Genomic DNA, 16,110 nt, shown 5'->3' with positions numbered 1-16,110 from the left:
AGCTACTGCTCTTGCCCTACATTTCCTCTGGGAGGGATCAGTGCAGTTCAGGCTCCTCAGCCTTCAGGTTAGCCTGCATCCAGCTTGTGCGAAAATAGTTAGGCCCTGGTCATATGGCAAAACAGGGCATGGGGCAGTGGGGAAGCTGTCCGCTCCTCACACAGGACTGTGGGGCACCAAAAGCAAGCAGCTCAAAGACAGCAACTCCACATTCATCCTTGAGACACAGGGATACAGGAAAGAGCAGGTCTCAGATGACAAAAAACAGCCCCTGCCCCTGCCCCCACCCCAAATCTCTGCCCTTGGCTCCCAAGATACCCAGAACTCTCCCCTTTCTCATAACTGGAAGCTTACCTATAGCAAACTCTACCCCATGGCTCCCTGTTGCCGCCTCCGCCCTGCCTCTGCCATGCTGCCCAAGCCAACTTGACCCCAACCCTGCTTCAATCGCCATCCAGGTTGTCATCATATCTTGCCTTAATACTTTGGATTCCCCAAGTCACCAGCCTGTGTAAAATGCTACCACCTCGTCACCGGTACACAGCAATACAGCACCATTACCTGCCTTTCCTCCCATCACCACTAGAGCCCCCAGTTTCACCATATTTTAATTCTTCTCAGGATCCAGTTGAAGACCATCCTTGTTTTTATAATCCTTCACTGATTCTGAGCTGATCCCCTCTGTGCTTAGCTTGCCTAGTGAACCACGTGCTCCTCCACACCTATCAGCTTGCCCCCAGCCCTTAGTTTAAAAACTGTTCAACAACCTTTTTAATTTTAAGTATACTGGAAGAATGGGCTCCACCTAAACCAAAACGGAACCAGATTGCTGGCGCTTAAAATTAAAAAGGTCGTTGAACAGTTTTTAAACTAAGGGCTGGGGGAAAGCCGACAGGTGCGGAGGAGCATGTGGTTCGGACATCCCTTAGGAGACAATCTATAAATGGAGATTCCCTATGTCCTAATAAGAAGAGGAGGATGGAAAATGATAAAATACAGGGAGGATCTGATAAGAAACAGTCAAACAAAAAAAAGGCCCAATTACATCATGCAATAGGGGACAGCCAAAAAATGACACGTTTTTAAAATGCTTATATACACCGATACTAGAAGTCTAAATAATAAGATGGGTGAACTAGAGTGCCTAGTATTAAATGAGGATATTGATATAATAGGCATCACAGAAACCTTGTGGAATGAGGATAATCAATGGGACACAGGAATACGAGGGTACAAAATATATCGGAAGGACAGAACAGGTCGTGCTGGTGGGGGAGTGGCACTATATGTGAAAGAAAGCGTGGAATCAAATGAAGTAAAAATCTTAAATGAACTAAATTGTACTATAGAATCTCTGTGGATAGTAATTCCATGCTTGAAAAATAAGAATATAACAGTAGGGCTATATTACAGACCACCAGACCAGGATGGTGTTAGTGACTCTGAACTGCTCAGGGAGATGAGAGAGGCTATTAAAATAAAAAACTCAATAATAATGGGGGATTTCAACTATCCCCATATTGACTAGGTACATATCACCTCAGGAAAGGATGCGGAGATGAAGTTTCTTGATACCTTAAATGATTGCTTCTTGGAGCAGCTAGTCCTGGAACCCACAAGAGGAGAGGCAATTCTTGATTTAGTCCTAAGTGGCGCACAGGATCAGGTCCAAGAGGTGAATATAACTGGACCGCTTGGTAATAGTGATCATAATATAATTAAATTTAACATCCCTGTGATGGGGAAAACTACACAGCGGCCCAACACTGTAGCATTTAATTTCAGAAAGGGGAACTACACGAAAATGAGGAGGTTAGTGAAACAGAAATTAAAAAGGTACAGTACCAAAAGTAAAATCCCTGCAAGCTCCATGGAAACTTTTTAAAGACACCGTAATAGAGCCACAACTTAAATGTATACTCCAATTTAAAAAACATAGTAAGAGAACCAAAAAAGAGCCACCGTTGTTAAACAACAAAGTAAAAGGAGTGAGAGGCAAAAAGGCATCCTTTAAAAGTGGAAGATAAATCCCATGAGGAAAATAGAAAAGAGCATAAACTCTGGCAAATGAAGTATAAAAATATAATTAGAAAGACCAAAAAAGAATTTGAAGAACAGCTAGCCAAAGACTCCAAAAGTAATAGAAAAAAAATTTAAATACATCAGAGGCAAAAAGCCTGCTAAACAACCAGTGGGACCACTGGATGATCAAGATGCTAAAGGAGCACTCAAAGACGATACGGTCATTGCAGAGAAACTAAATGAATTCTTTGCATCGGTCTTCACTGTTGAGGATGTGAGGGAGATTCCCAAACCTGAGCCATTCTTTTTGGGTGACAGATCTGAGGAACTGTCCCAAATTGAGGTGTCATTAGAGGAGGTTTTGGAACAAATTGATAAACTAAACAGTAATAGGTCTCCAGGACCTGATGGTATTCACCCAAGAGTTCTGAAGGAACTCAAATGTGAAATTGCAGGACTGTCATCTATAACCTATCATTTCAAGCAGCTTCTGTACCAAATGACTGGAGGACAGCTAATTTGACGCCAATTTTTTAAAAGGCCTCCAGAGATGACCCTGGCAACTACAGACCAGTAAGCCTCACTTCAGTATTGGGCAAATTGGTTGAAACTATTGTAAAGAACAAAATTGTCAGACACATAGATGAACATAATTTGTTGGGAAATAGTCAACATGGTTTTTATAAAGGGAAATCATGCCTCACCAATCTACTAGAATTCTTTGAGGGGGTCAACAAGCATGCAGACAAAGGAGATCCAGTGGATATGGTGTATTTAGGTTTTCAGAAAGCCTTTGACAAGGCTCTTAAGCAAAATAAGCAGTCATGGGATAAGAGGGAAGGTTCTCTCATGGATTGGTAACTGGTTAAAAGATAGAAAGCAAAGGGTAGGAATAAATGGTCAGTTTTCAGAATGGAGAGAGATAAATAGTGGTGTCCCCCAGGGATCTGTACTGGGACCAGTCCTATATAACATTCATAAATGATCTGGAAAAAGGGGTAAACAGTGAGGTGGCAAAATTTGCAGATGATACAAAACTACTCTAGATACTTAAGTCCCTAGAAGACTGCAAAGAGCTACAAAAGGATCTCACAAAACTGGGTGACTGACTGAGCAACAATATGGCAGATGAAATTTAATGTTGATAAATGCAAAGTAATGCACATTGGAAAACATAATCCTAACTATACATATACAACGAGGGGGTCTAAATTAGCTGTTTCCACTCAAGAAAGATCTTGGCGTCACTGTGGATAGTTCTCAGAAATCATCCACTCAATGGGCAGTAAGAAAAGGAGTACTTGTGGCACCTTAGAATTTGTTAGTCTCTAAGGTGCCACAAGTACTCCTTTTCTTTTTGCGAATACAGATTAACATGGCTGCTACTCTGAAACCTGTCAATGGGCAGTGGCAGTCTAAAAAGCAAACAGAACGTTGGGAATCATCAAGAAAGGAATAGATAATAAGACAGAAATCATCATACTGCCTCTAAACCATGGTACGCCAACACCTTGATTACTGCGTGCAGATGTGGTCGCCCCATCTTAAAAAAAGATATATTGGAATTGGGAAAAGATTCAGAAAAGGGCAACAAAAATGATTAGGGGTATAGAATGGCTTCCTTATGAGGAGAGATTAATAAGATGGGGACTTTTCAGCTTGGAAAAGAGGTGACTAAGGGGGGATATGATAGAGGTCTATAAAATCATGAGTGGTATAGAGAAAGTAAATAAGGAAGTGTTATTTACTCCTTCTCATAATACAAGAACAAGCAGCCACCAAATGGAATTAATAGGTAGCAGGTTTAAAACAAACACAAGAAAGTATTTTTTCATGCAACGCACCGTCAACCTCTGTAACTCCTTGCCAGAGGGTGTTGTAAAGGCCAATACTATAACGGGGTTCAAAAGGGAGCTAGATAGATTCATGGAAGATAGGTCCATCAATGGCTATTAGCCAGGATGTACAGGAATGGTGTCCCTAGCCCCCGTTTGCCATAAGCTGGGATTGGGTGACAGGGCATGAATCACTTGATGAAAACCTGTCTGTTCATTCCCTTTGGGGCACCTGCCATTGGCCACTGTCAGAGGACAGGATACTGGGCTTGATGGACCTTTGGTCTGACCCAGTATGGCAGTTCTTATGTTCTTATTATGAAAAACTTTCCAACTATAAGGATAGTTAAGCACTGGAATAGGCTTCCAAAGAAGGTTGTGAAATCCCCATCAATGGAGGTTTTTAAGAACAGCTTAGACAGTACCTGTCTGGGTTTACTTGGTCCTGCCTCAGCATAGAAGGGGTGTGGACTTGATGACCTCTTGAGATCCCTTCCAGTCCTACATTTCTATGATTTCTGTGAACAACAAGATTGTGCTTTGATTCTGAGAAGTCCTTCAAGACCTCTTCTTCAGAGAGAGTTCCAGTGACTCCAAGTCTTTCGTCAGAGAAGTGGATAACAGTACTCAGAACTCTGCACTCTGAATTGTCCAGCAGCTCTCAAAAATTCCCCTTTTGATTTGTAGACAGATCTAAAGGTTTTGGCTCCCATTATTCTGGCCCTTTGATGCAGGCAGCCATGCAGACAAGACACCCCCTCCAAACGAAGAGTCTCTTGAGACATCTCTCCTTGCTTGTTTGCTTTGTGCTCTGGCGATAAAGGCACCACAGGTCAAACACTCTTTGGAGGAATGTACCACTCGCAGGCATTGTGAGCACTTACTGTGCTGGACTGTGAAGGGAATTTTCTTAGTGCCCAAACCCTAAGTGCCCCATCAAAGGCATCAAGACTAACACAGGCAAGACTCTATGGCAGGGGTGGGCAAACTTTTTGGCCCGAGGGCCACATTGGGGTTGTGCAACTGTATGGAGGACCGGGTAGGGAAGGCTGTGCATCCCCAAACAGCCTGGCCCCCGCCCCCTATCCACCCCTTCCCACTTCCCGCCCCCTGACTGCCCCCCTCAGAACCCTTGACCCATCCAACCCTCCCTGCTCCTTGTCCCTTGACTGCCCCGACCCCTATCCACACTCCCACCCCTTGACAGGCCCCCTGGGATTCCCATGCCTATCTAGCCCCTCCATCCTGCTCCCCGTCCCCTGACCATCCCCCGTCCCCCATAGAACCTCCGCCCCATCCAACCGCCCCCGCTCCTGTCCCCTGACTGCCCCCTGGGACCCTCTGCTCCTTATCCAACCCCCCCCCCCCCCAACTCCCTGCCCCCTTACCATGCCGCTCAGAGCAGCAAGAGCTCGCAGCCCCGCTGGAGCCAGCCACACCGCTGCGCTGCAGGAACAACGGGGCCAGAGCACTGGCGGCACAGCAAGCTGAAGCTGCGGTGGAGGGGACACAGCAGGGGCGGGGCCAGGGGCTAACCTCCCTGCCCAGGAGCTCAAGGGCCAGGCAGGACGGTCCCGTGAGCCACATAGTTCGCCCACCTCTGAGCTATGGTATGAATTATTTTGGGGGGGGGGGGGGTGTTATATACATAAAAAAGTATTTTATATATAAAAATATATATAAAATACTTACAGGCACTAAGCTACACAACTGAAGTCAGGCAATAGTTCTGGGGCTGCTTGTGCCAGCACAGAGTAGAGCATTATGGGGGTGGAGAAGATTTTATAACCATGGACTGTCAGATCTGCAGCTGATGCATGTGCAGCCTCTAACAATGAAACTGATTTAGAGTGATACCATGATCATGAGGCCTACAGCAGAGATCTGCAAAGGAAGGAAGAGTCCTACTGAGTAGCCCTTTCCCCTGTTAAACCTGGGGCCCAATCCCATTGGTATGGGCAGTGTGGAGGAGGAGATGGAAGCAATACAGGGTTGCCTGCACTCTGCTGCTCTCACAGGCTACACAGGAGAGAAAGGAGGCTGTACACCTGTTGGATAGGTTCTTTATTTGGATTAGGTAATAACTCCCTTGGCTGGGTTCCAAGAACAGAATTGCTGCCTCTCTCAATAATCCTAAACCCCACAGGCAAACACTGTGCTAGGGCAGGCACAGGCAAAGAATTCATTTCTCACATTCCTCTTCTACAGGCAGGGGGAAAGGCACTGACTGGTGAAACAAGAGCCGCTTAAGCCTGAGCTTTCCAATACAGATTTCAATCCTCCTGTTGCAGGGTCCATTTGAGGGGGGGACCACCCAGAGAACACTCCTTCCCCCGTGCCCCTCTAAAGTTTTATCAGCCACCACCCAGCAGCTTTCCTGCTTTTATTAACAAGCACTACTAATTATTTTCACTTAACATGGCACTTTCGATCCATAGAACTCAAGCACTTAAGAGGGTTAGGCTCATTATCCCTATTTTACAAGGCAAAAACTGAGGCAGAAAGGGAGGAAGAGAAGCAACCTTCCCACAGGTAGTTGGGACTGAACAAGGAATAGAACTCAGGAGTACCTAGATCCTAGTCTTGTATTCAGTCTTGTACAAAACGGCAGCCCCACTTAGCTCCTAGCCTCAATAACACCAGTCAAAGCCCCATTCAGAATCCTTCAGGCACATCCCCCCTCTCTCACCCTTGGGCAGTTATCCCCATTGAGAATCACACACAGTCCTCTGTTCAGAGTCCAAGGGGTATATTAACCACTAATGCAAATTCCTATGCTCTACTTTGATTAGAAAAAATGAGGAGAGAACAGAAGGAAACCACTCAAAGGGAGACTCCCAGGAAAGAAGTTTTCTGCTGATTGTTCCTTTGTCTTCAAACCCCCCAAGCTTTGCATCCAGGGAAAAGCCTAACCAAACTCAGGTCCTGATGGAGTTTTCTATGCCATCAGGTAGGGAATTGTGCCCTGGATAAGTGCTTGGAGGGAAACTGCTTAGAGAGATATCTCCTACTCATCCAACCTGCCCAGCCCCTCCTCCTCCCTTCACCATGGCCCTGCCACCACCTGGGATCAAGGGCTATGTTTCTGATGGATCTGGGAGATGCTGGGAACTGTGTTTCTTTACTCCTGGAACAAGATCTCCTGAGCAAGAAGCTAATGAGGAAACTGAACAAGCTCCTGGCCCCTGTGCACTGCATTCATCTCCCTCAAAAAGCCAGAGGCAGCCAGATTAACTTACCTGACTGCTGAGGAGGTAGGCTTGCTGTCAGTTGTGGAAGTATCTGCCTGAACAGCCCACGTTGACCCTCCTGTGTTAAGTGCTGACTGGTGGCTGAGAGGGGAGGCTGTGCTCCTTTTGCTTACAGCTCCGCTTGCCAGATTCAGGTTTGTTAACTAAAAAGAGAGACAAAAATACATCAGACATTACGAAGACCCAAGAAAGTAACAGCAGGTGGCTCGGAGAAAGATACAAACCATTGGCTAGACAGTCTGATAATGGAAGGAAGACTCCTGTAGAAACCTTCCCCTCCTCCCTGGAGAAAGGCTCTCTTGGACTGGAGCAAAGCTGTGCTGGCTGCATGAAGCAGTGGGGAGGGCCATTATCAAAGCCACCCCACTCTGAATGGCTTCCAGCATCAACACTTCATTGTAACACACCCACGCAGTGGAGCATAGGGGAGGAAAAGGGCAAGGGCAGGGGCAGAATTCCCAAAGGAAAGCAGCACTGGGCCCCTGCACTACTGATTATAATTCAGAACAATGAAACTCAAACCAGCAGCAAGCATTTACAAAAGCCAGATGCTCCTCCTTGCCCCCCCACTTCCCCAGGTCACTGAGCCAGATCACTCTATTTATTTATAATTGACCCATTACCATTTTACTTACATAAAATTCCCACCAAATTCTGCCCCAAATGGGAGAAAAATTTTCCACCCCCCTTGAAGCTGTTCAACCAATTAGGTAACCAGTCAATTAATGTCAGCTCTGAAGTGAGGCAGGGGTTGTTGCATTTCCTTTATCAATTTATAAAAAAATTGCATAATACTTAACAAATATTACTTGTTCGTCTGTATCCTTCTCCCATTACCCTTCTTGGGTCACTCATCTTCTTGAGAGTGCAAACTCTGAGCTGGCACCATCTTACTATATTTGAAGAGCACCCAGCAACAATGGGGCACTGATCCTAACTACTGCAATAAGTATTAAATTGCAGACAAAAAATTATGTTAAAAGACTATTATTAAGGTTGCTAAGGCAAGCACTCATAAATTAGGGAATGCTAGAATTTAGGCTGTCCAGGCAATCTTAATTCAGACCCCTTATGTACATGAATTATGATACCGTCTTTAATTACATGATCACATGCTATTTTTTCCACAGGACCTCTGCCTCATTCAGTGCACAGAATGGACCTGCTCTGGGGATGCATCAGGGTTTATATTGAAAGAGACTGTTGTATGCAGGACACCTAGGTTAAAGCAGCTGAATGCTGACCTGGAGAATTGGAATCTATTGCTGCCTCTGCCACAGTGTTCTTGTGTGATGCTAGTCAAATCACTTAAACCAAACTTTTCATAGGTGGTCACTGATTGTGTGTTTCTCATTTTCTGGGTGCCTACTTGAGGCCTTGGAGTCTGATTTGCAGAAGTCCTGAATGCTCCCAGCTGCAACTGAAGTCAATGGGATCTGTGCTCTGAACATATAAAGTGCTATACAATGCTAAGTATTCTGAAAAATGGGATCCTAGATGTCTCAAATTGGACACTCAAAATTAGTGGATATTTTTGACCTTACTCTCTCTGTGCCGCAGTCTGCCATCTGTAAAATGGGGATAATACCACCACCACCACACCTCACTTCATAGTGGTTATGAACATAAATTAATTAATTGTTTGTCAAGAACTCAGATACTATGATGAGAGCACTGACAAAAGCCCATTTTGAGGAAAGTAATAATTCTGTCTTCAGAGCAGGGTTTGAACAATGTACAGTAAATAAGGCCTGGGGCCATACATTGAACAATGAGGAGAAGACAAAATATTGAATAGCAGCTCATTAAGTAAGCACCATCTGTTCTGTGCACTGAATGAGATGGGTCCTCTGGAAAAAACAGCATGTGATTGTTTAATTAAAGACCATCATAATGCATACACACAAGTGGGTCAAATTAAGGCTGCATAGGCAACTTTCCTTCTAGCATTTGCTAACTTTTGAGTGCTTGACATTGCAACTGTAACTGTGTTATTTTAATGTAGTTTTTGTGTGTGTAATTTCCTAGGTTTTTAAAAAACAAATTGACATCCTCTCTTCCCCCACAAATTCCATCATATGGCATCATATTAACATTCACATGAATCATCAGCAGAGAGTTGGAACCTTTACATTCACTGCCCAGATCTCTGTCACATGAGATAGTGGAGTAACTGAGAGCAGTAGTAGGATGTCATCCTCTATGTGGACCAGCACTAGAGGGGGATGGGGCACTAGTGGGCAAAGACACTTCTGCCCATACCCCCTAGTTGACCCCTTTTGTCCCATTCCCTCCCAGTCCTGTCTCTTCCCCACCCCAGCTCCTTACTTTAGCCCAGGAGTCTCAAACTCAATTTACCTTAGGGCCAGTGCCAGTCCTCAAAGCCTCTCAGCGGGTCAATAATGTCACTGAAGATGGTGTTCAGAAAAGAAAACGTTTATATTGTATTTTTTATTTTGACTTTCTTAGAAATAATAATAAACTGTCATACAACTTTATACAATTCTTCGCCTGCCAGAGAGTTTTTAGTATTTGCCAGACACCTGGCAATGCTTCAGTTCTGTCAGTTTGTTGATGTTTGTTTGGCCTCAGTGACTGAGCAGTTGAAACATTCAGGATTGCAGCAAGGTGTGCATCAGATAGTTGTGTATGGGATTTTGACTTGTTTATATTCATTGTGGAAGAAAGTGACGCTGCCTCCATGGCGGACTCCACTTGGCAACTAATGATCCTGCCTCCATGGCTGACTCTGTCCAGCGACTAGTGATGGTACCTCTGTCACTCTCCCTCAGCCAATGGGAGCTGTGAGGGGTGGAGCCTGCAGCAGACATTGCTGGCAGAGTGTCTGTATGGGTCTCTCCTCCATGGGCCGCAGTGGGGAGGTTCTCGGACCGCAGATGGCCTGTGGGCTGGGACTTTGAGACCCCTGCTTTAGCCAGTCCCAGTCTCCATTATTCAGGCTTGTCATTCCAGTCCCAGCCTCTTTACACAAGAATATCTAGTCTCATCCTTCCAGAGTCCCAGTCTCTGCTCCAGACTCTCAACCCCACCTCTCCTTGCTCAGCCAGTCCCAGCTCCCCTCACCCCCGGCTCCTCATTCGATTGGTCTCTTTTTCTCCACTTCTTGTCTCCAGTCGCTTGTCTCCTCCAGGACATCACCTCTCCAGGCTCCTTGTCCCACCCTTTTTTGCTCATTCAGTCCCAGTTCTCTCCCTGCATCCTAGCTCCTCATCAAATCTGTTTCCCCTCCCTCCCACTGGTTCCCAGATCCAGTCTCCTTGCCCAATCAATCCTACTCTCCCGATCATCCCATCTTCTGCTCCCACTTTGAGCATTCAGCCTCCTTGTATTTATTTACTCCCCACCCCCAACTTCAACTCTCATTTTTCTGCATTTGAGTCAAGCAGCTTTCTCCTCCATGATGCCTGGGCCTAGCAAGTGGTCATGGAACACAGGAGAGACAAGCTCCCCACTTTCCATTACAGTGCCCAGCCCAGGCCTGACCAACAGCAGCCCAGAGCTGCAGTTACAGAGAAAGTCCTATTAAGCCCAAAGATGAAGCATTTTCAGTATGGATGGAATCTTCAGGGAATATAGCTGCTAGAATCTACAAAATCTCTAATGAATATATTCAAACTACAGTTTTTCAAAGGCTTATAATTTGGCCAAATTTGGACAGATTTTCATAGGGATGATGCAAAGGCCAGCCACCCACCTGCCAAATTTCAAGTCCCTGCTCCAAAGCATGGGGCAACTAGAGCATCTAAAAAAAAAAACCTGCCAGAATTTTTTAAACATGCACAAACCAACATATTTCTCCTAGCCTCATTTCTCTGAAAACAAGCATTTTCGCTGAAAATTTCCTCCAAAAATTCAGCCTGAGGCAGATGCCTGCCATGGAAAATTTCAGCCCAAATGGTTAAAGTTTGGCAAAGTTATAAGCAACTGAAAACATGGTCTTTCTATGGGAAGTCTTATGCAACTTAGTTGGCGCTACCAGCCCTGCCTATACCAACAACAACAAAGAGTGTTATTTTGAAACTTTCTTCTGAGAGAACAAACACTGAGCCCTTCTGTAGCTCTGTATAAATATGAAGCATTTATATTATGGTAGCAGCTAAAGATCACACACCAGATTGGGCCTCATTTTACTAGGTGCTGTACAAACATCTAATAAACGACAGCAACTGCCCGTAAACAGTTTACAGTCTATAAAAACAGGTAACAGGTGGATGAGGCAAACACTATAGGATGTGTACAATTCTTAGCCAGTCAGTAGTAGTGATGACAACTCTGTTAGAGAAGGCCTATGCACAGGGGACTTGATCCAACCCATCCCTCAACACACCAATATCAAGGTCCATTTAGTGACATGTATCACCTCTCCACCCCGCATCTGATACCTTAGTGCATTTTTCTCTGATACCCCAATATTGTTTATTTTAAAGCTGTCTTTCCAGGCAAAACAGGTGAGCAAATAGCGGAGTGTGAAGGGTAAGGATATTTCACACATTCCAGCTAGACAGGTGTTTAAATTCCAGCAGGATTAAATACAGGCAACGGATTCAGACAGAACTAGAGAGACCATAAAGCTTACTTGCAGCCAGGCCACCCGCTTGGGTGCAACGGCTTGTTTTTACTGCTCCATGCCTCTGGTAAGTTTTAGTTGCTAAAATTAGCCTGCCAGACTCTTGGCATGGAAGATTCCTGGGTACCCCCTCACCACAGTGTCTGTGCCATACAGCTTGACCTTAATTTTCCTAGTGGTGACTGTCATTACTGGTTACCTGATAAACTGCCTACTCTGTTTCAGACACAGTGAAGTGTTTAGCAACAGATGAGTTTGTACAGTTTGTAGTACCCAGCCCAAAGGCTGCAGCAGAAACTACATATAGAAAAATCTGCTGCTTCAGGGATAGAAAATGGAGCAAATAGAACAGCAGGACTAGTGGAGCCCAAATAGGGAACTGGTGATTACTTTGGAACTAAAGCAAAACGTTTACCTGTTTTCTATACTGAGCTGAATTCACACATGGACCTTATCAGGCTGGACACTTAAACCCAAGTGCTGCATTAGCCTGGTCCTACTGCTGGTTTCTACATCAGTGCAGGTCTCCATTGGTACTGTCTAGGGAGTCCCGAGGACCCCAGCAGACCATTCCACTTGCTCAAGGAACCACTTGTACTCACTATATATCTCTTTGTGCACCTGCCCCAGCTTTCAGTGTGGATCATTTTAAATTTTCTTCCTGACCTAAGGTGTTCTAAAGAGTACAGCCTCTCATCGCTCCACAACATGGCCTGCTCTAGTGCCTCCTCCAAGGACGCTCCTCAACTCCAAGGAGGGAATGAAAAGTCCTGCTGCCTTGGAGCGTGGCACCCCAATGCCACAGAATTCTTTGGCAGCACTATGCATCCTACAACCCCATCCCCTTTAAGAGCACACTAGTGAGATAACTTTCCCCTTTCAGACAGATTAGGCAGATTGCTGTAGCAGACACAGCCCGAAGTTCCTCTTCCTCGTGTCCAGGATCAGTCCCTTTACTCTCTGGTGCCTCATAAGGAATAAGATTACAGCACCATATCTGGGCTGGGACAGAGGATCGTTCCACTAGCAAAATCAGAGGCTGTAAAATTTTACATCACCTCACCAGGGCTTCTTCTAGTCATACCAAGAAAGCTAAGACGTTACCATAGGGATGTGCTATTTGAAAGGCCACAGGACTTGCTAGTGGATAGTGAGTAAGGACAAATAGGCAAGCCCCATTCAATTCCCTCTGGGGTTCTACAGGACAGAACATTGGGTAGCTGTTGTGCACCACTGGAGTTGATGGAATGACTCAGACTTCTCTTTGTGGAGTGCACATTCCCACACATCTTCTCATGGACACCTCCTTCCCCAGCACAGATAGGCAGAGCTGGAATAGCTAGCAGCTGTAATTTAAGATCAAGAGGCAGCAGCAGAGTTGTAGTGAGGGGAGGATGCCTCAGCATCTGCTAAGATAAGTTTTATGAACTAAGTTCCCAAGTTTTGCTTGGAACATATTTTCCCATAATTTTGCTGCTCTCTGCTTATCCATTCTTGTTGGTTATTGTCACCAACAATGCATCATCCACACATTTGTCTGCTTCTCAAACAAATGGCTCTGTGCTTTCTTCCACGCTGCCCCTTACATATGGCATGCCCTCTGTGAACCGACCTGTATGGCAACGAAACTGCCTCCTTCAAAACTCTCCAAGACCCTCCTCTGTAGTCTTGCCTATGAGATCAGTCACTTTTATCTGAGGGAGGAGAGGAGGCACCTAATTTTACTCATTAAAAAAAAAAAAGGACTTTTTGATGGTGTCTCTCTTCCTCCACTCATCATGAGTTACTTTTCATGAACTGTAAGCCATTTGGGGCAGTGACTGTTTCTGTATGTCAGCTAGCACAATGGAGCCCTGTTCTTGCTGGAGCCTCTGAGAGCTACTGTAATACAAATATTAATTATGATTAATAATTCATTCCACACTCCAGACCGGTGTGTTGCATTTTACAGAGATGGCACATGCATCTCTGGTCTAGGCCAAACCTGGCTGAGTGGGTCCAACAATAGTGCTGGAGGAACTGGGAGCACTGGAGCCGGCCCGTCTGCCTTGCTTTCCTCCGTGTTTTGAGCTGCCAGAATGTAACAGGCCATCCCAATGTGGGAAACATTGCTGGATCTTAACTTGTCTCTTTTCTGGACAGCGAAAGGAAACCCCAAACCACCAACCTCTTACTAAACCCACAATTCACTGTTTGAATAGTGGGACAAAATACACCCATTAAAGGCCCTTCGGAGAAACCACACAGTACACACTCACTACTCCAGGGTCACCTTCTCATGACCCAGGTCAGCTTTCTGGCCACACCCAATCAGTACAAATCCACTCCAAGACCGTTTCATTTCATGCACAGATTTGCATTTGCTGAGAAGATCAGCCAGAAGAAATGAGAACTGGGGCTAACAGGATAGGAGGTGTGAAATCTGTGTGCGCACCAAGGCTGATCTGGCCAAAGGCCTGTGACATTCCTTCCTGCTTGCTGAGTTTACCAGCTTACAGGATATACATATGCATACAGAGCACAAGTGTTTCAGTCTCCAGAAAACGTTCCAGACAAAGACCTGCCAGAGACATTCCTGGGAAACCTGACAAACTCAGATTTCTTTGTAGTGTCTCCAGCGTATGCATCCATTTAACAATAAAAAAAAAAGAAAAAAGAAGTTAGTGCTGCTGCCACGGATGGCTAAATTCGCCTCTTGCTTCTTCTCAAAGCGTTAGGCTCTCATTTAAGCACTCTACCGCAAAACTTCCCACTGGGAGTGATTTCGATGGGCCATGGATGTGTCAAATGATTGATGATCAGGGCACAATCTTTCTCAGACATGAGTTCCTAGCTACACAGCCTGCCCCATTTGGCAGCTTGGCAACTCTGCAGATTACAGGGGCCACTTCACTGTAACAAAAGCCTCTGCTTCCATTCCCTCTGGAGCCTCAGAGCAGCAGGAGAGGCACAATTCCTGGGCTGCAGAAACCACACTGACATTTTCTGCTCCGACAGCCTCTGCTGAGACCCTTCATGTTATTACTGATCTGCACAAGTCAGCACTGTCAGAAGTAATACCCATCCCTGAGAACAAGTAGTGTGTGAAGAACAGCTAAGGGGTGAGGAATAGTGGGCCCTACAATGATACAGAGGGAGAAAGCCACATACAGCAAACCAAAGAGTTACAGAAGGGAAACAAAGCAGCTTGAGATGTCCAAGAGATAGGCTGAGCCACAGCAAGGGACTAAACACTGATAATAACCCTGCGGTACATGGATTTTTATTCATGTCCTGAGTTTTGTGGTCTTAGTCTAATCTCTACTTAGCTGCCCGAATGTACAGTTTTCAGGTCCAGGATAGGATTTGAGCTGTGTATTCACACATGCGCTATGCTTTGTGGCATGTTTAGGCCTTGTCTACACTAGTGCTCTTACAACAGCACAGCCGTACTGATGCAGCTGTACTGCTGTACGACCTCCCATGTAGCTGCTCTTTGCCTACGGGAGAGAGCTCTCCCGTCGACATAATTAAACCACCCTCAATGAGTGGCGGTAGCTATGTCAGCGGGAGAGCATCTCCTGCCAACATAGCAGTGTCCACATGTGCGCTTCTGTTGCTGTAACTTACGTCATTCAGAGGGGTATTTTTTCACAACCCTGAGCGACATAAGTGCTAGTGTAGACATAGCCTTAGTTTGCTAAAGACAAGGGGACTCCAAGCTGCACAGTAAGAGACAGACAGGCAGCGTGGAAAGAAACTGCATAGGATTGGGTTTGATCACTGATACCTAGTGGAAGGTCCTTATTCTGGGGTTCCTGTGGCAGACTATTCCAACAAGGTCACCCTGAGGCACTGCATGCTAGCCACCCCAAAGCCCTTCCCCCCCCACCAGCAAAGGCTTAGCAAACGTGTCTGATTTCTGCTAAAATCCACTTTTTGTCCAAATGAAAAATGTAGAGCAAGAAAAATGCCATTCTCCTGGGGATCTGTCAACACGTTTGCAGGAGGCCTGGCTGCTGGACCTTGGGCACTGGCTGGCTGTATAGTGGAGAAGGAGACAGCTCATTCTAGCTCTTGCCTGGGTGGTCTGATGTTATCCCTTTAATTAAACTCCCTGGCTGGAAGAGCTGGAGCTGTTCCTAACACCTCACACTCTCCTTCATGGAGAGGTGCAGTGCTTCCTTCAGGTTTCCCCTCCTACTCCTCCCTGCAAAGCTGGGCCAATTCAACACATTCTTCTATTCACTAACATTAATAACCACAAAGTGCTACAGCGTGGTTGATAGCAGCAGCAGACCCCCCACCCCTGTGATATGAGACCTCACACAGATCCAGTGCTTCAGGAGAGACCCACTTTTTACCTTACAGCATATTTCAGAGAAAAAGCTGTACAGTATCCACAGAAAGAGGCATATACACATCTATGTGCCAC

General features: G+C 45.6%; 1 protein-coding gene across 22 annotated transcripts in view; it reads right to left on the bottom strand.

The window, feature by feature from the left end:
• Positions 1-16,110, bottom strand: part of TTLL5 (tubulin tyrosine ligase like 5) — a 215,091-nt gene that overhangs the window by 90,463 nt on the left and 108,518 nt on the right. For all 22 annotated transcript variants that reach the window (XR_005225559.2, XM_037900712.2, XM_043549810.1 and 19 more), the window contains one exon: positions 7,097-7,251. Coding sequence is in view for 21 of the 22 variants with exons in the window: in XM_037900712.2 (XP_037756640.1) it covers positions 7,097-7,251 (155 nt within the window). In the remaining variant the exon portion in view is untranslated. The remainder of the gene's footprint in view (positions 1-7,096; positions 7,252-16,110) is intronic.

Source organism: Chelonia mydas, chromosome 6 (assembly GCF_015237465.2).
Source record: "Chelonia mydas isolate rCheMyd1 chromosome 6, rCheMyd1.pri.v2, whole genome shotgun sequence".
Taxonomy (NCBI): domain Eukaryota; kingdom Metazoa; phylum Chordata; order Testudines; family Cheloniidae; genus Chelonia; species Chelonia mydas.
The sequence above is the reverse complement of the archived record's forward strand: the minus strand, read 5'-3'. Positions and strand labels throughout refer to the sequence as shown.